General features: G+C 46.7%; 2 protein-coding genes across 8 annotated transcripts; one reads left to right on the top strand and one right to left on the bottom strand.

Moving 5' to 3' along the window:
- The first annotated feature begins 1,455 nt into the window (after nt 1-1,455).
- On the top strand, nt 1,456-9,333 carry Pirb (paired Ig-like receptor B). 6 transcript variants are annotated; one of them, NM_011095.2, is made up of 15 exons: nt 1,456-1,545; nt 1,700-1,735; nt 1,917-2,201; nt 2,351-2,656; nt 4,002-4,286; nt 4,412-4,720; nt 4,948-5,244; nt 5,502-5,804; nt 6,106-6,156; nt 7,135-7,251; nt 7,554-7,629; nt 7,704-7,741; nt 7,966-8,018; nt 8,775-8,930; nt 9,008-9,333. In NM_011095.2, exons 1-15 carry the CDS (start codon nt 1,512-1,514, stop codon nt 9,185-9,187), a joined length of 2,526 nt encoding a protein of 841 aa, NP_035225.2. In that variant the 5' UTR covers nt 1,456-1,511; the 3' UTR covers nt 9,188-9,333. The 6 variants fall into 6 exon arrangements, 5 of the variants coding, with proteins under 5 accessions (NP_035225.2, NP_001344323.1, XP_030098076.1 ...); NM_001357394.1 differs by having other exon boundaries at nt 7,135-7,260; nt 9,008-9,331; XR_003946417.1 differs by having other exon boundaries at nt 1,466-1,545; nt 5,621-5,804; nt 9,008-9,306.
- Nucleotides 9,334-14,940: 5,607 nt separating this feature from the next.
- Nucleotides 14,941-17,884, bottom strand: Rps9 (ribosomal protein S9). Of its 2 annotated transcripts, XR_391108.4 has the most exons (6): nt 17,774-17,884; nt 17,390-17,511; nt 17,070-17,192; nt 15,919-16,105; nt 15,657-15,830; nt 14,941-15,187 (listed from the first exon to the last, which is right to left on the bottom strand). XR_391108.4 is itself a non-coding variant. In NM_029767.2 (5 exons), the coding sequence occupies exons 2-5, from the start codon at nt 17,484-17,486 to the stop codon at nt 15,010-15,012; spliced, it is 585 nt and encodes a 194-aa protein (NP_084043.1). In that variant the 5' UTR covers nt 17,487-17,511; nt 17,774-17,797; the 3' UTR covers nt 14,941-15,009. The 2 variants fall into 2 exon arrangements, 1 of the variants encoding a protein (NP_084043.1); NM_029767.2 differs by lacking the exon at nt 15,657-15,830 and having other exon boundaries at nt 17,774-17,797.
- Between the last annotated feature and the right edge of the window lie 1,672 nt (nt 17,885-19,556).

Below are 19,556 nucleotides of genomic sequence, written 5' to 3'. Positions count from 1 at the left end.
TGGAATTGGTACAGATACAGATAGGTACATCAATGAGGTAAAATTGAAGACCCAGAAGTGAACCCACACAGCTATGGTTACTTGATCTTTGACAAGGGAGCTAAAACCATCCAGGGGAAAAAAGACAGCATTTTCAACAAATGGTTCTAGTTCAACTCCCAGTCTGCATGTAGAAGAATGCAGATCGATCCATCTTTATCTCCTTGTACAAAGCTCAAGTCCAAGTGGATCAAGGACCTCCACCTAAAACCAGATATACTGAATCTAATATAAGAAAATGTGTGGAAGAGCCTCAAACTCATAGGCTGGCATGACCACCCAGTTCTCCCAGAGTCTAGACCACCAACTAAGGAGTGTACCTGGAGGAATCCATGACTCCAGATACACATGTAGCAGAGAATGGACTCTCTCACAGCAATGGGAGGGAAGACTGCTTTGATGCCCCAGAGTGGGGGGATGTTTGAGCAGTGGGCGAGAGTGTGGAGGGGTCATGGGCAGTCTCATACAGGCAAAAAGAATGGGTTACCATATGTAGGATGGGGGGTTGGTGAAGGGAACACCAGGAAGTGGGATATCATTTGAGATGTAAACAAATGGAATGATTAATAAACCAAAAAAAAGAATTATGGTCATATTCGTACACCTACAACCTGTATCCCCAGAAACTCAAATAAACCTGCACCTGTGTGGACCAGTAACCCCATGACAAGATAATTTGTTAACTAAGCAAAAGGACTTAGGAAAACGATGATGGTAAGTGATGAGACACTGATATGGCTCAGAACATAAGTGTCTGCTGCCAAAATAAGACCTGACTCTGTTGACAGGATCCACACTGGACAAGGAAAACTGATTGCTGAAGTTGTATTCTGACCTCCATACATGTGCTTTGACACACATGCATGTGTATATACAAACAAACATAGAGACACACAAACAAACACTAAAAAATGAATAGAAATATGTACCCTAAAATTGGAAGGGAAAACACAAACATAAAAAACAAAAACCAATTGTAATGCCCAGTGGTAATGCATCGCTTGAGACTAAGAAGAAAAAGCTGTCATCAATCACACTCCAGGCAGATATACAGGAAGATCCTTCTCAGAAACATCAAAACTGTTGAAAAGAAAGAAATAGTTCCCATAAAACAAAGAGGAACAAAGAAAACCACACGTAAATTTGTACTGTTGTGTGAAATGTTCACACATGTTTGCTACAATATGGCCATGACAGTAATGTGCACAGGTGAGGCAGACACTGGTGGGATGAGGAAACGCCATCTGTGTAAGAACTAATGGCAGAGGGTCTACTGCCTGGCCTAGTCACACCATTGAGGAAGTCAGAGCATGGTGCTGAGGAGGGCAGTTCCTCTTTCTGTGGGGCTGCTGATATATGACCATGTCATGGGGACTGCCCTGCCTCCAGTGCCACACCCTGTACACAATCCCTTCAGAAAGGCTCTGTAGCTCTGCCCTTGAGCACAGTTGCAGCCACTGAGGGGAGATGCCATGTCCTGCACCTTCACAGCCCTGCTCCGTCTTGGTGAGATGTGAAGAGGGGGAGGGGATACTGAGGTCTGGAAATGATCATGGCCTGTAGACCAGCACGCACCCAAAAGGAAACCCCAGGTTCTCAGATGTTTCTGCAGACTTGCTCAGCCTTAGGGACAAATCTCTTACAAAGAACTCTCTTCCAGGACTGACTCTGAGCCTCTGGATCCCAGTGCTGACAGGTGAGTGTGTCTGCAGCTGACCTGAAATGCTCTTTTCTTCATATCCAGGAGCCATGCCTGGGCTGTGATGGTGGAAAACACCACCTGTGTGTGAGTCCTGTGGGTGGCAGGAAGGCCATGGGGTTAAGGACTGCAATCTGAGTGTGTTTGTCCTGAGTCCTAGTTGCTCTGTTACTTGCAGGGTCCCTCCCTAAGCCTATCCTCAGAGTACAGCCAGACTCTGTGGTCTCCAGGAGGACTAAGGTGACCTTCTTGTGTGAAGAGACAATTGGAGCCAATGAGTACCGCCTCTATAAAGATGGAAAGCTATATAAAACCGTAACAAAGAACAAACAGAAGCCAGAAAACAAGGCTGAATTCTCATTCTCAAATGTAGACCTGAGTAATGCAGGTCAATATCGATGTTCCTACAGCACCCAGTATAAATCATCAGGCTACAGTGACCTCCTGGAGCTGGTGGTGACAGGTGAGAGACACACAGGATCCTAGGCCTCAGGTTATAAATGTCCAGACTTGGCTCTGTTAACAGGAATGCCCACCCTCACTGTGGGAACCTCAGAGCCAAGGAGAATAATGAGGCTTGGGGATATTTAACTGACTCCTCCTTTTCTTCAGGACACTACTGGACACCCAGCCTTTTAGCCCAAGCCAGCCCTGTGGTAACTTCAGGAGGGTATGTCACCCTCCAGTGTGAGTCCTGGCACAACGATCACAAGTTCATTCTGACTGTAGAAGGACCACAGAAGCTCTCGTGGACACAAGACTCACAGTATAATTACTCTACAAGGAAGTACCACGCCCTGTTCTCTGTGGGCCCTGTGACCCCCAACCAGAGATGGATATGCAGATGTTACAGTTATGACAGGAACAGACCATATGTGTGGTCACCTCCAAGTGAATCCGTGGAGCTCCTGGTCTCAGGTGAGGAACCTCAGCCTTCCATAGAATGATATTGAAATCATACAGGTTTCAGAGACCACTTGATGTGCGGTGTATGTGGGGATCCAGGGCTCTTTTGAACTTTGACACAGAGCACAGGAAACAGTGAGTCCAAGACTCACAGTGACAGCCAAGCCCAGAGTGCCCATTAGGGAGATGATGCTTTATGAGGGCTTCGGTTACTCTGGAGCAGCTGTAGCACCATCCACCAGAGCTCCGAGATTCTGGAAAACAGAGAGAGGAAGGATGATGGTAGCTAGAGAGGTTGAGGACACCCGGAGGACACGCCCTGGAGAGCACAGAATCAACTAAGCAGGAATCCTGAGGGCTCACAAAGCCTGCACTGGTGTACCCTAGGACCTCTGCATACATGCTGTGACTGCTCCAAATGATAACATTTTTTATAACCGGGTATAGTGGCATACACCTTTAATCCCAGGACTTGGGAGGCAGAGGCAGGTGGATTTCTGAGTTACAGGCCAGCCTGGTCTACAGAGTGAGTTCCAGGACAGCCAGGGCTATACAGAGAAACCCTGTCCCGAAAAACCAAAAACAGAACAACCATACAAAAAAAAACAAAAACAGCTGGGCGTGGTGGCGCACGCCTTTAATCCCAGCACTTGGGAGGCAGAGGCAGGCGGATTTCTGAGTTCGAGGCCAGCCTGGTCTACAAAGTGAGTTCCAGGACAGCCAGGGCTACACAGAGAAACCCTGTCTCGAAAAACCAAAAAAAAACAAAAAAAAAAAAAAAACAAAAAAAAAAAACAAAAACAAAAAACATTTTTTTTAGTGGTAGGGGGATTTTATTTCACTGTGTAGTTCTAATTTATTTACCTGGAACTCATTCGGTAGATCAGGCTATCCTCCAAGTCAGAAATCCACCTGCCTCTGCCTCCTTTGTACGCAGATTACATGTGTGTTCCAGAAGCACCTGGCTTGCTTCAGTTTCTTATAGGACTCCTAACAGTGGGAGTGGGGATCTCTCTGACACTTTTGCCTACACAAGGGATCTTTGTGTTCCTAGTGGCTTGCCTTGTCCAATCCTCATGTGAGGGTGTGGGCCTAGTGTTCTAGCATCTTTTTATGCCATGTTCAGTCAATATCACTAAAAAGCCTTCTCTTCTCTAAAACAGAGGAGCAGTGAATCTGGGAGAGAAGGGAGGTGGGGAGGACTGTGTCATATCAGGGAGGAGGGAAGAATGGGAAGTTGTCTTCTGGTGAATTGTATGGGAGAAGGATGAAAACGACAAAGGCAACATCTTCTGGTGGGACATTCTCTGGGCCACTTTCCAACACACCCATGTGCTTCACTCTGATTTCTATGTAGGTAATCTCCAAAAACCAACCATCAAGGCTGAACCAGGATCTGTGATCACCTCCAAAAGAGCAATGACCATCTGGTGTCAGGGGAACCTGGATGCAGAAGTATATTTTCTGCATAATGAGAAAAGCCAAAAAACACAGAGCACACAGACCCTACAGGAGCCTGGGAACAAGGGCAAGTTCTTCATCCCTTCTGTGACACTACAACATGCAGGGCAATATCGCTGTTATTGTTACGGCTCAGCTGGTTGGTCACAGCCCAGTGACACCCTGGAGCTGGTGGTGACAGGTGAGGGGACAGTCAGATTCTCAACCCCAGGCTCTGCTCTCAGGATTATTCCTTCCCACAGAGTATCCCAAGAGAACACTGGGATGGTGTGAGAACATGTAACAGACAGCCTCCTTCTCTCCTAGGAATCTATGAATACTATGAACCCAGGCTGTCAGTACTGCCCAGCCCTGTGGTGACAGCTGGAGGGAACATGACACTCCACTGTGCCTCAGACTTTCCCTACGATAAATTCATTCTCACCAAGGAAGATAAGAAATTCGGCAACTCACTGGACACAGAGCATATATCTTCTAGTGGACAGTACCGAGCCCTGTTTATTATAGGACCCACAACCCCAACCCATACAGGGGCATTCAGATGTTACGGTTACTACAAGAATGCCCCACAGCTGTGGTCAGTACCTAGTGCTCTCCAACAAATACTCATCTCAGGTAAGTCCCCACTATCATTCTCCAAACATTTTCTGAGGCCCTAAGTCCTTTGCCACAGGCCTGCCCCTCTGCTGAGTTGCAGGTAGAGAAGGAAAAAATGGAGAGCCTGTGTTCTTGAACACTGCCCTGACTGGGGAGAAGAGGGGACATGCACAAAGGCAGGAGAGGAGGGCAAAGGTGTTTGGTAAGAACCAAACCTCAGTCTCTAGCTGTCACCTTCCCTCTAGGGCTGTCCAAGAAGCCCTCTCTGCTGACTCACCAAGGCCATATCCTGGACCCTGGAATGACCCTCACCCTGCAGTGTTTCTCTGACATCAACTATGACAGATTTGCTCTGCACAAGGTGGGGGGAGCTGACATCATGCAGCACTCTAGCCAGCAGACTGACACTGGCTTCTCTGTGGCCAACTTCACACTGGGCTATGTGAGTAGCTCCACTGGAGGCCAATACAGATGCTATGGTGCACACAACCTCTCCTCTGAGTGGTCAGCCTCCAGTGAGCCCCTGGACATCCTGATCACAGGTGAGGAACTCAACAGACTCAGTCAGGGACCTAGCCTCTGCTCAGGCTCTCATGGGGGATAAGGGGGGAGAGGGCTGGGGAGCTTATGGCTAGGATGGATACAGGAATCCTAAGCAGGATTGATCACAAGAAGATGAGAACAGGAGTTGAGCTCAGTCAGAGAAAAGAGACAGAGGCCCAGGTTCTCAGGGTGGAGTCATGTGTGATTGGAGCTCAGAACAAGGAAGCTAGCCTCTCATCATGCCTCTTCTCTTTAGGACAGCTCCCTCTCACTCCTTCCCTCTCAGTGCAGCCTAACCACACAGTGCACTCAGGAGAGACCGTGAGCCTGCTGTGTTGGTCAATGGACTCTGTGGATACTTTCATTCTGTCCAAGGAGGGATCAGCCCAGCAACCCCTGCGACTAAAATCAAAGTCCCATGATCAGCAGTCCCAGGCAGAATTCTCCATGAGTGCTGTGACCTCCCATCTCTCAGGCACCTACAGGTGCTATGGAGCTCAAGACTCATCTTTCTACCTCTTGTCATCTGCCAGTGCCCCTGTGGAGCTCACAGTCTCAGGTGAGGTGATCCTGACTTCTCAGCATGAATCACTTCCATACTGTAGCAGAGCTGTTTACTGGGTTGGGATTAAGGAGACAAAAGGAAGATGGCTTTGTCAGAAGACAGTTTCCCTGGCAGAGGAATTAATGCTAGCAGTGCTCCCTCGAGTAATGTCCACTCAGTCCTCTACTGCAATCTAGGTTTGGAGTAGCGACTATCAGTATCTTGCAGAGTTTACAGGGCAGATAGAGGACAGTGAACCAAGTGAGGATCCTGGGCTTGCATCTAATCCTCGTCCTCTTCTTGTTCTCTTTCCTAGGACCCATCGAAACCTCTACCCCGCCACCCACAATGTCCATGCCACTAGGTGGTAAGTATCAGGTACTCTGTGCAGGGAGTATTCTCCCACCCCAGGCTGCCTGGCAGCTCTTGGCCCACCACAGTCCTCATTTCTATCTCACTTCAGCTTGTAGATGTAGGAGGCAAACAAAGATCTCACCAGAGACCACTGAAGCTGGGGCTCAGAGGTTGGGCTACAGCAGGGAGATTCAGAGAGAAGTATTTAGGCTCATCATGGGGGTGGGGCAGTTGTGGGAAGTTGAAAGCAGGGAACACAAACACTCAGTTCCCTATCTTACCCCTAAAGCTCGGCATGGCCCCTGTCACCTGCATGGAGTCAGGCCTCAGAAGACTAATAAACAGTTTGTTAAAATATGTGCTCAGATGAACAATAGCTAGTTAGAGTCTTGATACAGCTGCCTCTAGATAGCTTGACTTGGTCAAGTCCTTCTCTTGCTAGGCTGCTGTTCCTCTGAGTATAAAGAGAAACCTGCCCTCATGTCTTAACTTATTTGGTTTTTTATTTTGCCTTTGTTTTTTGATATGTTTCTTCTTCTTCTTCTTCTTCTTCCTCTTCTTCTTCTTCTTCTTCTTCTTCTTCTTCTTCTTCTTCTTTTTGTTTGTTTGTTTGTTTGTTTCTGTGCTGGCCTTGGTGGTGACCTCTCCTGACAGAAAAGGCCTCCAGAATCTGATTCTGCAGGGCCCAGAGCCACGCTGTAGCGACATGAGTAAGGGTGGGATACACAGCCATAGCACGACATTCACACTCCTCTCCAACTCATTGCTCTCAGCTCTGGTGCAGAGAGCAGGGCTGGAAGTCAGAGATTCTGGGTTCAACTCTGCCACTTCCAGTCAGGTGAACTGGCTGGACAGGAAAAGACACAATTCCATGGTACATGATTGTAAAGATGGGGGATGATGTGTGCAGAGACCCAGCATGAGCCTGTCACACAGTAGGTGCTCAGGTAAGCAGCAAAGGTCTCCACTAATGATGTCACTTGTGCCTCAGGACTGCATATGTACCTGAAGGCTCTCATTGGAGTGTCTGTGGCCTTCATCCTGTTCCTCTTCATCTTCATCTTCATTCTTCTTCGACGAAGACATCGGGGAAAATTCAGGAAAGATGGTGAGGAGGGTATGTGTAACTTGGGTCTCAGGAGGTGGTGTGTCTCCCTGTGAACATCGAAGCAGGCGCTCAGACACCAGCCATAGGGAAAGCTCAACCTGGGGCAGGGTAGCTTAGAAACGTGCAGATCACAGATCAGAAGGCAATTGGTCTCAGAATCTATGCAATGCCTGTGAACATTACCATGTTCTGGGACATTTCCTCACTCAGCCTTGTGTTGCAAAGACCCCTTCCTTCCTTCCCTGAACATGCCCAGGGGAGGGGCTTCCCATCCTCCTAGCTGAGACTCCCCTCCCTTGCAGTCCAGAAAGAGAAAGACTTGCAACTTTCTTCAGGAGCTGAAGAGCCCATAACCAGGAAAGGAGAACTCCAGAAGAGGTAAATCACAGAGACCTAGACCCCTGCCCGTATGACACATCTCACTGCTAAGTGACGTCTCCTTGTCCCTCCAGGCCCAACCCAGCTGCTGCCACCCAGGAAGAAAGCCTATGTGAGAGAAAGGGAGTCCTGGGGGGGGGAGATGGCTGGGGCTTCAGAATTACCGGGGTGTTGGAGAGGGTTTCATTGTACGGATCTGAACTTCACTTGATGGAAGCAGGGATGTCCCAGCTTTCCCTGATTCTCTGTCCCAACCTGGAGCAAGGCAGGAAACTAGGGGTCTGAGACAGCCCTAGACTCTAGTCAGGAGACATCCTATGTGTTCTGCTATGACAGATGCTTCAGTGGAGGACATGCAAACTGAGGATGGAGTGGAGCTGAACAGCTGGGTAAGGCACCTGTCCTCATCCACAGTGCTAAACCTTAGGGCCAAGCTTAGTACAGGGCTCTTCTTTCTTCTGCCTCCCTCAGCCCTCAGCAATATCCAAAGCTGACCACTCCCGCCCTATGCCCAGCACCTGCCTCCTGGGTTCTATGCCTCACTCTCTCCTGGTTTTCCTGGGACCATGTTTCTTCCAGCTCCTGTCCCCTTTCTGGCTCTTTAGCATGTGTCTGGTGATTCTCTGAGGGGATATCCTGGATGGAGACGCCCACAGAGATATCTAAGGGACAGCAACTCCTGGCAGGGAACACAGAACAAAAGGAACTTGAACAGATAATGTGTATGGATCTTTTGCCTGCATATATGACTCTGCATCACATGCCTGTATGATGCTCACAGAGGCCAGACGAGCAAATCAGAGATACACTGAAACTAGAGTTACAGATGATTATAGGCTTCTCTGGGCGTTCTAGGACCCAAACCCATGTCCTCTGCAACAGCAGCCAGTGCTCTTAATCATGGAGCCATCTCTCCAACCCCCAGAAACATATTTTCATAAAGATGGACTGTGTGGCTAGAGCCAAGACAGCAAGGGTCTGAATGTCAGGTTAAGCTTGAACTGTAAGAAGGAAACCCAGGAAGTTCCCATCAGAGAGGCAGTAATCTAAACAGGTCACTCTAGCCATGCTATGGAAACTGGCCAAAGAAGATCCCCAGGGGAACAGGAAGACACTGTCTGTACCTCACTACTTCCTTGCTACAGACACCACCTGAGGAAGATCCCCAGGGAGAGACTTATGCCCAGGTGAAACCCTCCAGGCTCAGGAAGGCAGGACATGTCTCACCTTCTGTCATGTCAAGGGAACAACTGAACACAGAATATGAACAAGCAGAAGAGGGCCAAGGAGCAAACAATCAGGTGGGTCCTGTCCTCCACAGACCTGCAGGTTTCCCCAAGCAAATCACATACCTTTCTCTCACCCTCTCCCACTCCAGGCTGCCGAATCTGGGGAGTCCCAGGATGTGACCTATGCCCAGCTGTGCAGCAGGACACTCAGACAGGGGGCAGCTGCATCTCCTCTCTCCCAGGCAGGGGAAGCCCCAGAGGAGCCCAGTGTATATGCTACTCTGGCGGCTGCTCGTCCAGAGGCTGTTCCCAAGGACATGGAGCAATGACCCCCTGCCTGCCAGGATGCCTAGCAGAGACCTCCAAGGGACTCTGGGAACTTTTGGAAACGTGACTGCACTTTAAGTAACATCAGAGTTTGGAAATAAAGCTAGAGATTTCTCAATAATCAAGTGAAATGAGAAATGAAATGGAAGGGAAGGTTTTACATTGAGTGCTAACTTTAATGATATTTCTCAACAAAGCTAGGAAATGAGAAAATTTACAGGCACTGTTGCACAGCCCCACAATTCCAACCCACAGGAGGCTGACGAGGGGAATTTGTTTTGTGGCCATGGTGAGTCATCTAGTGAATTTCATGCCAACCTGGGCTACAGAGTGTTTTAAACATTAGCCACCAAAGGCCAGGGTAGAACACACCTGAAATCCCAGCATTTTAGAGGAGTGGAAAGGAGGGAGGGTCAAGAGGTCAAGGTCATTTTCAGCTACATAGCCTAGGAGTAAGAGGCCAGCCTGGAACACACTAGACCCTTTCTAAAAATGAATCAATAGGCCAAGCTTGGAATTGCATGCCTTCCATCTCAGAACTAAGGAGGTAGAGCCAGGCAAATCTTTTGGACTTAGAACTTTTGAGCTCATCAGTGTCAGGTTATTTTGTTATGGATATATATATATATATATATATATATATATATATATTTTTTTTTTTTTTTTGGTTTTTCGAGACAGGGTTTCTCTGTATAGCTCTGGCTGTCCTGGAACTCACTTTGTAGACCAGGCTGGCCTCGAACTCAGAAATCCGCCTGCCTCTGCCTCCCAAGTGCTGGGATTAAAAAGGCGTGCGCCACCACGCCCGGCTGGATATATTTTATTTATGTGTAGTATGTATGTATGTATGTATGTATATGTGTTTGCTCAGTGAGATGGCTCAGTAGGTAAAGAAAGGCACTTGCCACCAGGACTGTTATACTAAGTTCAATTATCAGAGAAACAGTGGAAGGAGAAAACTGACTGGGAGAATTTTTTCTCACCTCCACCTAAGTCCTGGGTGTCCTTCCCACACCCAATAGGTAAATAAAACAATTAAAAAGTAGACAAAAGGCTGGGGAGATGGCTCAGCAGTTTAGAGCACTGACTGCTCTTTCAGAGGTCCTGAGTTCAATTCCCAGCAACCACACAGAGGCTCACAACCATCTGTAATAGGATCGAATGCCCTCTTCTGGTGTGTCTGAAGACAGCTACAGTATATTCATATACATAAAATAAACAAATAAAAATTTTTTAAAAAGTAGACCAAAAAAAAAAAAAAAAAACACACAAATGAAAGTTTGGAATGGTGGTGTATAGCCTATGATGACTGTCCCCCTGCCTCGGCTCCTGGCATGTACAATCCTATATTCTCATTACTTTCTTTTTTTTTTAATTTTATTTTATTGGGTATTTTCTTTATTTACATTTCAAATGTATTTCCCTTGGGGTTGGGGTTTAGCTTAGTGGTAGAACACTTGCCTAGCAAGAGCAAGGCCCTAGGTTCGGTCCTCAGCTCTGGAAAAAAAAATGTTTTCCCCTTCCCAGGTCTCCCCTTCTGAAATCCCCTACCCCATCTCCCCTCCACCTGCCTCTATGAGGGTGCTCCCCCACCCACCGACCCACTCTTGTCTTCCCACCCTGGCATTCCCCCACACTGGGTCTTCCACCACCCTCAGGCCGAGGGCCGCTCCTCCCACTGAATTCCAACAAGGCCATCCTCTGGCACATATGAGGCCAGCGCCATGGGTCACTCCACGTGTACTCTTTGGTTGGTGGTTGAGTATCCGGGAGCACCTGGGAGGGGGGGTTGACCAGTTGACTGTTGCTCCCTCCACGGGGCTACAAACCCCCTCAACTCCTTCAGTCCCTTTTCCAACTCCTCCATCGGAGACCCCAGCGCTCAGTCCAATGGTTGGCTGCGAGCATCCACCTCTGTATTTGTCAGGCTCTGGCAGGGCCTCTCAGGAGACAGCTGTATCAGGCTCCTGTCAGCAAGCACTTCTTGGCATCAGCAATAGTATCTGGGTTTGGTGGCTGCATATGGGATGAATCCCCAGTTGGGGCAGTCTCTGGATGGCCTTTCCTTCAGTCCCTGTTTCACACTTTGTCTCCTTATTTCCTTCTGTATTTTGTTCCCCCTTTTAAAAAGCACTGAAGCATCCACATTTTGGTCTTCCTTCTTCCTAGGCTTCATATGGTCTGTGAATTGAATCTTGGGTATTCTGAATTTTGGGGCTAATATCCACTAATCAGTGTCAGGTTATTTTCTTAAGGATATATTTTATTTACATGTATGTATGTATGTATGTATGTATGTATGTATGTATGTGTGAGTATTTGCCATGTGTAAGTAAGTGCTCATGGAGGACAGATTGGATATTGGAGCTGGAGGTACATGTTTTTGAGCTACACACTGTGGGTGCTGGGAATTGAACTCAGGTTCTCTGCAGGAACGTGCATGCTCTTAACCACAAAGCCATCTCCACAGCCTCCCTACAATCGTTTAAAGTAGTAACAGCAGAAGACTACAATTTTATAGGTACATCTTAGGAGATGAATATAAAATGGACAGATCCTTTGAGGTCAAAAAGTTATTTCTATTGCTTAATAAATACAAAATCTGAGTTGATTGCCACACATTGAACATGCTGTCACTAGAATAGTTCCCCTTTGGAAATTCTCTTTCTGGAAGCTTTGCTGTTGATTTTCCCCAAATGTTTGTATATTTGAAGTACATTCTGAAACTACAGAAAGAGGAAACAGAACCCAACATAGTTTATAAGACCTGAAAATAATCATTAAGAAAACCAACACAGAAAATAGAAATCTTAGGAAGAAAGCTCTTTCACAGCAACCTAGATGTGATAGGCCAGGCAGTGATGGCGCACGCCTTTAGTCCCAGCACTCGGGAGGCAGTGGCAGGCGGATTTCTGAGTTCGAGGCCAGCCTAGTCTACAGTGAGTTCCAGGACAGCCAGGACTACAGAGAAACCCTGTCTCGAAAAAAAACAAAAACAAAAAAAACAAAAAGGCCATCACCACACTGGGGTTTGTCTTTCTTTTTTTGTTGTTGTTCTATTTTAATATTGATTTCAAAAACAGCAAGTAACTTAAAATGTAAAAATTGTTTGGTCTGGTGGCACAGTCCTGAGATCCCAGTTACTCTGATACAAACTATAAAATCTGTGTTGGCTACTGGGTGAGTTCAAGGCCCTTCTGTACAACTTAGTGAGATCCTGTCCCAAAAAAAAAAAGCAGGGGTAGGGATGTAGCTCAGTATTAGAGCACTTGCCTGCCATTCAAAACACTAAACCCCATTCTTAGTAGGTTTATTTCTGGGTCCTCAGTTACCTTCTTTTTCTTTTCATTGTTGATGTACATCAGATATGATGTAACCTTGACTGGACTCAAACTTGCTACTTAACTGAGACCTTGAACTTCTGATCATCTTGCTCCACCCTCTAAATGACTTGTTCACAGGCTTGTGCCACCTGGCCTAACTCTGGGCCCTGTCTGTTCTGTGCCTGGTTTTGTGGCAATGACACTGGTCATGTTGCTGTGATTCTAGATTATAATTTGAAGTTGGGTATGTTGATATATCACTGTTTAGAATTAGTTTTTGTATGGAGGTCTTGTTTTGGTTTTGTTTGGTTTTTCGAGACAGGTTTTCTCTGTGTAGTCCTGGCTGTCCTGGAACTCACTCTGTAGACCAGGCTGGCCTCAAACTCAGAAATCCACCTGCTTCTGCCCCCCAAGTGCTGGGATTACGGCATGCACCACCACAGCCCAGCAAGCACACAGTTTTTAAATGTTAGTGCTGCGGACCCAAATTCAGGTTCATACATTTGTACATTTCACTGAACCATCTTCTCTGCCTTTTAAACTTTTTTTCAGCTTTAACAACTTTCACTGTAGAGGTCTTTCAAGTCAGTTAGGTTTGAGGGAGGTTTAATTCATGAATTTTTAACCCATAAATTGTATTACTGAAGCTATTAAGACTCACTGACTTCTAACCAAGAAAAAAAAATGTCTCTTCGGGCTGGTGAGATGGCTCAGTGGGTAAGAGCATCCGACTGCTCTTCTAAAGGTCAGGAGTTCAAATCCCAGCAACCACATGGTGGCTCACAACCATCCATAACGAGATCTGACTCCCTCTTCTGGTGTGTCTGAGGACAGCTACAGTGTACTCACATATAATAAATATAAATAAAAAAATTTCTCTTCAACTCTACATGGGGACAGCAAATCAACAGTCCTAGAAGCTCCAGGGTGGGCTGGGGACTTCCAAAATCCTGCAGCACATACTAACCAACCTAAGCCACAAACCTGTTGAGAACTACCCACAGGTAGCTGCAACTCACATTCTAGAAGCTGTGCCGGGTAAAAGAACCATGCTGAGTGGAGGACGAGGACAGGACAGGCGATATGGGCAGGTGAGGATTGCTTAGTTTCTGATAAAAGGATGAGATTAATCTCATTGTGAATGTCTGGATTACTCTAATCCGAAGGATTTTGGGAAAACTTGGTGCCAAATAGGTCCTGACTATTCACTCCTGGTGGTGCCTAGTTGAGCCAGCCAGCTTACTTCTGAAGGGCCCAGAAACTCAAGATAGGCCTCAAGTCTAAACCAAACCTTGTTTAACGTGTTTTTTAACTTTTCCTAGACATGTTTAATGACATATTCTTAAGTGTCTCAAGAAAATTCATGTGAAAACTTTAAAAGGACGCCATAAGTTTCATAAGGTTTAACTCACTAGTTCCAGGAATTCCTGAAGACTAATGATGCTAGCTTGGTATTTACTTTCCAGAAGCAGGATCTTTTATTCTCCCTCAGTTTGTAAGAGCACCACGGTAACTGAATCTAACTGAAGTTTTTTTCAAGGTAGCAAAGCTATCACTTTCTAGCCCTGACTTCTCCCCTAACATCACAAAGAATTCAACACCAATGTTTCACTTTGAATGAGAGCTTTGTTCTGTAAGGTGAATGCCTTCTGATCTACTCAAATCACATTTTCATGTAGCCTAAGTGACTAAACCATGGATGGAATTACCAGTCAGACCTCCAGATAGTGGTCACTTGCCATTGCCTTAGCAGCTTTACAGTACTTTTTCCTGCATCAAAGCTTGCCTTAAAAGATGACCGGGGGGGGGGGGGGGGGGGGGGGGGGGGGGGGAGGCCGGGACAGGCTGGTGAGATGGCTCAATGGTTAAGAGCACCCATATGGTGGCTCACAACCACCCTTAAGGAGATCTGACACCCTCTTCTGGTCAACTACAGTGTACTAATTTATGATAAATCTTAAAAAGCTGACTTGATTTCTCAAGGACTGAAATGTAGAAGTAGCAAGCAGCTGTCCTTCAGTTGCTCTTGCTCTCATTTCTCAGTTCAAACCGCGTATCTGCAAATCTTCCTGTCTGACTCAAGCTTCTCGGCAAGGGAAATAGAGAATGAGGAAGCCAGCTTCGCTCCTGCCCAGGACAACACAAAGCTTTAGATAGGGAAGTTCTCAAGCAGCCCTAGGCAAACATCTCACTAGCTTATCTCCTGCTCAGCAAAACCACATCTTGAGGCAGATGACTTACAAGAGCCACCCTAGAAGTATTCAAAGCAATCTCACTAGAGACTGGCTCCAAATGGCTTGCTTTCCACTGTATCACAGTGCAGATAACATGTCTCCCTTCTTGGGAACATTTACCAAAATAGGTTAGTTGGACAGTAGCACAGCCTATGTGTAGTGGAGCAGTTGCACTCACTACAGAGGCACACCAATAAACCAAGTATCAATTCTTTTTTATTTTTCAGCTGGAAAACTAGACAATCCTCCAGTTCAGCCAAGTATTAATTAATCCTCTTCCTCATCATCACCAGCTCCAGCCCCGCCCTGGCCTTTCTTGGCATTCTTCCTCTTCACTCGGCCTGGACGGCCGCCGCCATAAGGAGAACGGAGGGAGAAGTCGATGTGCTTCTGAGAGTCCAGGCGAACAATGAAGGATGGGATGTTCACCACCTGCTTGCGGACCCTGGACAGGAAGAACAGAATAAGGGGACAAAGTGAGGCTGAACCATTTGGTCCTGCCCTTTGACTCAAGCAGGCTCACAGGCACTCCTGACCTCAGACTCAGTAACTTGGAAGGAAAACAAGAGTGCCCATACTAATGCTTTGATTTGCTTCCTGTCCACATTGTAATGCCATGTGGTCTCAAACCACCTCAGACAAGAGTACATCTCTGCCCATAAACGAAAGCTGGTGAGAAAGAAATCTGAGACTTCACTCTGTATAGCTGTCATGATTGGTGCTCATTTACAGAAGGGTTAACGAGCATGCAATTTCATTTACCCCAGTCACTTCAGACAGGTGCATTCTCAACTGGCAAATTAACAAGTAGAAATATAGCAATGAAGGCCTAGATTGTACCTCCACAGACAGCTTTGTCACCTCAACATTGACTCCAATCTCCCTCCAGGGGGGGTGGCACCAAGAGCTGTTACCTGTCCAGCTGCTTGAGTGCCTGGCAGACACCTTCACAAGGTGTACGGCTTGAGCCGCAGTGACCCTTGCGCTGGGCTATGGGGAAACAAGGCTGTCCCCAGTCCCCCATAAGCTGTTTGCAGGGCACGATTCTGAACCCTCAAGGGTAAGCTCACATCTGTCAGCTCCAAAGGCTGCACAGGAGATAGAATGGCAACTTAGCTAACGAAACCAACGGCACAAGTAGGGAAATAAAGATTTACAGGCCCAGCTGCAACTCACCTAATGTGACGTTGGCGGATGAGCACACGGGCATGGTGAATAGATTTGGCCAGGCCCAGCTTAAAGACCTGGGTCTGCAGCCGCCTCTCCAAGAAATCCTCAATCTTCAGGCCCAGGATGTAATCCAGCTTCATCTTGCCCTCGTCCAGCACCCCAATGCGAACAAGCCGCCGCAGGAGAGCATTGCCTGTGACAGGGGGAGCAGCAGCCAATGAGGCCCGACCTCAGACTTCCCCAGTCTCTGAGTAGAGGACTACAGCTTTCACTCATTTTTGTAGGGAGCTCTGGTGCCTGATAACTTTTCTTCCCAGAGCCCTAGGCTTGAGACCCTGACATGGCCACTGTGCCACCCTTTCACCAACAGGCATCACGCAGGCTTACAGTTTTTCATCCAGCCTTTAAGCCTAAGATTAAGAGCTCTAATGCTCAACTTTAAAAACAATTTTCATTTTCACAACATGAAAAGCTAGGGCTAACAGTTCAAAGGCAATCTGAGCTACACAGTACCATCAGGCCAACAATATATACACAAACAGCACACATTTATTCCTCAGACTACTCTCCCAGGAGTTAAATGAACTGTGTATGTAGGCCCAGTCACCTATAAGAAACCCTAAGTATGGAATATAAATATGTTAAAATATAGGCTCAACCTGGATTAACATTGTATAAACGCTACCCAGATGCAAATGCAAAAATACGTCCCCCGGATGGAAAAATAATCATTACTCCTCTTACACCACATGAAACTAAATAAAACATCCAGTATTAAGACAGAAAAAGCATTAGTGCAACTCCCATTGTCTTTGGCCTCCATTTGTCCAATGCAGACAGAACTAGATTCTAGAAACTCAAAAAGAATCCTTGTGGTGTGATTGGGGGGCGGGTGGGGGGGTGTCGCAGAGAGGAAACTGGGAAGAGAAATAACATTTGAAATGTAAATAAAATAACCAATAAGAATCCTTGTGACACATACCCAGCACTTCTGAATTTCTGGCAGTTTATGGCAAGACTGACTTACATTTGAGTTCCAGGCCAATCTACACCAAGACCCTGTCTCAATCCCCACTAGCCCAACTTGTTCAGTCACATCTCCCACGCCCTAAAACACTCAGCAACCACCACTCCTTCGAAAATAGGCTCATACACACCTTCAAACAGACGCCGGGGATCCTTCTCGTCTAGCGTCAACAGCTCCCGGGCCGCCTTACGGATCTTGGCCAGGGTAAACTTGACCCTCCAAACCTCACGTTTGTTCCGGAGTCCATACTCTCCTGCACGTGGTTGGGAGGAGACCGCGGGGCAAGAGCCATGGGTTACTACATGTGCATGGCGACTAGAGAACACAAAACTAAACTGCAATCCTCTGGCGCCACACAGGATGCTCCAGAACGAGCACGTGGGAGACAGACATCATGGCTACCTAACTCTTCCCGGATCCGCAATTCGAAATTCTACTTTGGCCACTCACCAATCAACTTTAGCTCCTGGTCGAGACGCGACTTCTCGAAGGGTCTCCGTGGGGTCACATAGGTTTTGCGACAAACCCAGCTTCTGGCGACCGGCATGTTGACCTCGCTAGGCCGGCTGCGCCTGCGCAGTAAAGTGTCGTTTTAAAAAATAATCTTGTGGCGCATGTGCAGCAAAACCCCGCTAGGGACACGGCGACACCAACTCGGCTCTCAGAGAAATCCGCCTTAGAAAACTTGAAAATGGGATTGTTCCACAACCGTGTTGTAACTTCCAGCCACCTTCGCCCCACCCTCTTACTCAGCATGTTCATGAAGATTCGAATGGCTCCGTTACCTTACACCATCAACCCCTAAAAGGCGAACTCAACAATCAGAACACTCACCTACGAACTCAGGCCCGAGACAAAGAGAGACAAGGCGGTTGGACCGAGGTCTTATAGTAACGTCGCCTTGTAGTGACGTCATCACGCACCGCTCGCGACTACGCCAATCAGAAGCAGGAAAGCCATAGAGACGAGCAGGCCGGCTAGAGCGGCGCTTCGCTGGGCCGACTTGCCAGTGAGGTGGTTAGGCGATTAAAGGGCTATGGTGACATTTGGTTAATCCAAGAATTAACGAGGCTGCCCCTTCCAGGGCTAAAGCATTGATTGAGTAACCACAGTTGTCACTTTTTGTTTCAACAAAAACTCTTGGTAAAAACTTACAGGGAATTAAGGGCAGCAGCCAAGGTTCCCCACCACTGTCTCAATCTCATGGCAGTGCCCTTGCCCTTAAAAGTACTCGGGTTTGTTTGGAGAGATGGCTCAGCGGTTAAGAGCACTGATTGCTCCTCCAAAGGTCCTGAAAATCCCAGCAACCCCATGGTGGGTCACAACCATCTGTAATGAGATCTGACCACCTACAGTGTATTTAGATATAATAGATAAATAAATCTTCTTTTAAAAGTGCTAAGATTTTAGGTGTGAGCCACAAAATACAATAATAAAAAATACAAACATTATGAAAATAGTATAAATATGTCGTGCTGGGCTTATTTTAATATTGAAATACACATCTTGTGCTGGTTTGTCTTGACAGCTTGACACAAACCTAGACATGTGGAAAGAGGAACTCATTTAAGAAAGTGCCTCCATCATCTTGGCCTATAGGCAAGTCTCTCCTAATCTATTTATTGTTTTGATGCAGGGTTTCCTATCAAATGACTATGAATTCCAGATCCTTCTGTCTATACCTCCCAAATGCTGGAATTACAATCCGCTTTCATGCAACTGATATGTTTGTTTGTTGAGACAGGGTCTTTCCTCTTATTCCTGGCTGTCCTGGAGCTTCCTATTCAAACTCACAGAGTTCTGCCTGGCTCTGTCTCCCAAGTACTGGGATTAAAGACATGCACTACCACAGCCAGCTTTGTGTATATCTGATATTTTATAACTATTTTTTATTTAAGGGAAATGGGGTCTATGAGTCCTGGCTATCCTGGAACTATGAACTATGTAGCCAGGCTGGCCTCAAACTCATAGACATGTCCTTGCCTCTGTCCTTGAATAGTAGGAGGATAGGCCTGTACCACTAGGCCTAGCTCAGATATTTTTTATTTTAAACAGTGTGATTGGTAAGAATTTACACTTGCGCGGGGCAGTCTTTAATCCCAGCACTTGGGAGGCAGAGGCAGGTGGATTTCTGAGTTCAGGGCTACCCTGGTCTACAGAGTGAGTTCCAGGGCTATACAGAGAAACCCTGTCTTGGAAAAAAAAAAAAATTTGCACTTGCATTTGTATACTCAAAAGGCATCTTGTTCATTTAGTCTGGGAGGACAGATTGGTAGACAAGGAGACAGATTAGCTTACTTTCTGGGTCAAACATTTGCTTTCTAAATTTTTTTTTTGTTGTTTTTTGTTTGTTTGTTTGTTTGTTTTTTCCGAGACAGGGTTTCTCTGTATAGGCCTGGCTGTCCTGGAACTCACTCTGTAGACCAGGCTGGCCTCGAACTCAGAAATCCGCCTGCCTCTGCCTCCAGAGTGCTGGGATTAAAGGCGTGCACCACCACGCCCGGCTGCTTTTTAATTTTTAAAAATGATTTATTTAATGTGTACAAGTATTTTTCCTGCCTATATCCACACAAATACTCCATGTGTGTACCTAGGACCTTCAAAGGTCATAAGGGGT

The sequence above is a fragment of the Mus musculus genome, chromosome 7 (genome assembly GCF_000001635.26).
Source record: "Mus musculus strain C57BL/6J chromosome 7, GRCm38.p6 C57BL/6J".
In the NCBI taxonomy this organism is placed as follows: domain Eukaryota; kingdom Metazoa; phylum Chordata; class Mammalia; order Rodentia; family Muridae; genus Mus; species Mus musculus.
The sequence above is the reverse complement of the archived record's forward strand: the minus strand, read 5'-3'. Positions and strand labels throughout refer to the sequence as shown.

Excerpts from the sequence above, each read along its gene's own strand:
- Pirb (NM_001357394.1), top strand. The coding sequence starts at position 1,512 with ATGTCCTGCACCTTCACAGCCCTGCTCCGTCTTG. Across the intron at positions 1,546-1,699 it reads CACAGCCCTGCTCCGTCTTG|GACTGACTCTGAGCCTCTGG; the intron begins GTGAGATGTGAA and ends ACTCTCTTCCAG. Across the intron at positions 8,931-9,007 it reads GCCAAGGAGCAAACAATCAG|GCTGCCGAATCTGGGGAGTC; the intron begins GTGGGTCCTGTC and ends CTCCCACTCCAG.
- Rps9 (NM_029767.2), bottom strand. The coding sequence starts at position 17,486 with ATGCCGGTCGCCAGAAGCTGGGTTTGTCGCAAAACCTATGTGACCCCA. Across the intron at positions 17,193-17,389 it reads CCAGGAGCTAAAGTTGATTG|GAGAGTATGGACTCCGGAAC; the intron begins GTGAGTGGCCAA and ends AACCACGTGCAG. Across the intron at positions 16,106-17,069 it reads TCCCCGGCGTCTGTTTGAAG|GCAATGCTCTCCTGCGGCGG; the intron begins GTGTGTATGAGC and ends CCCCTGTCACAG.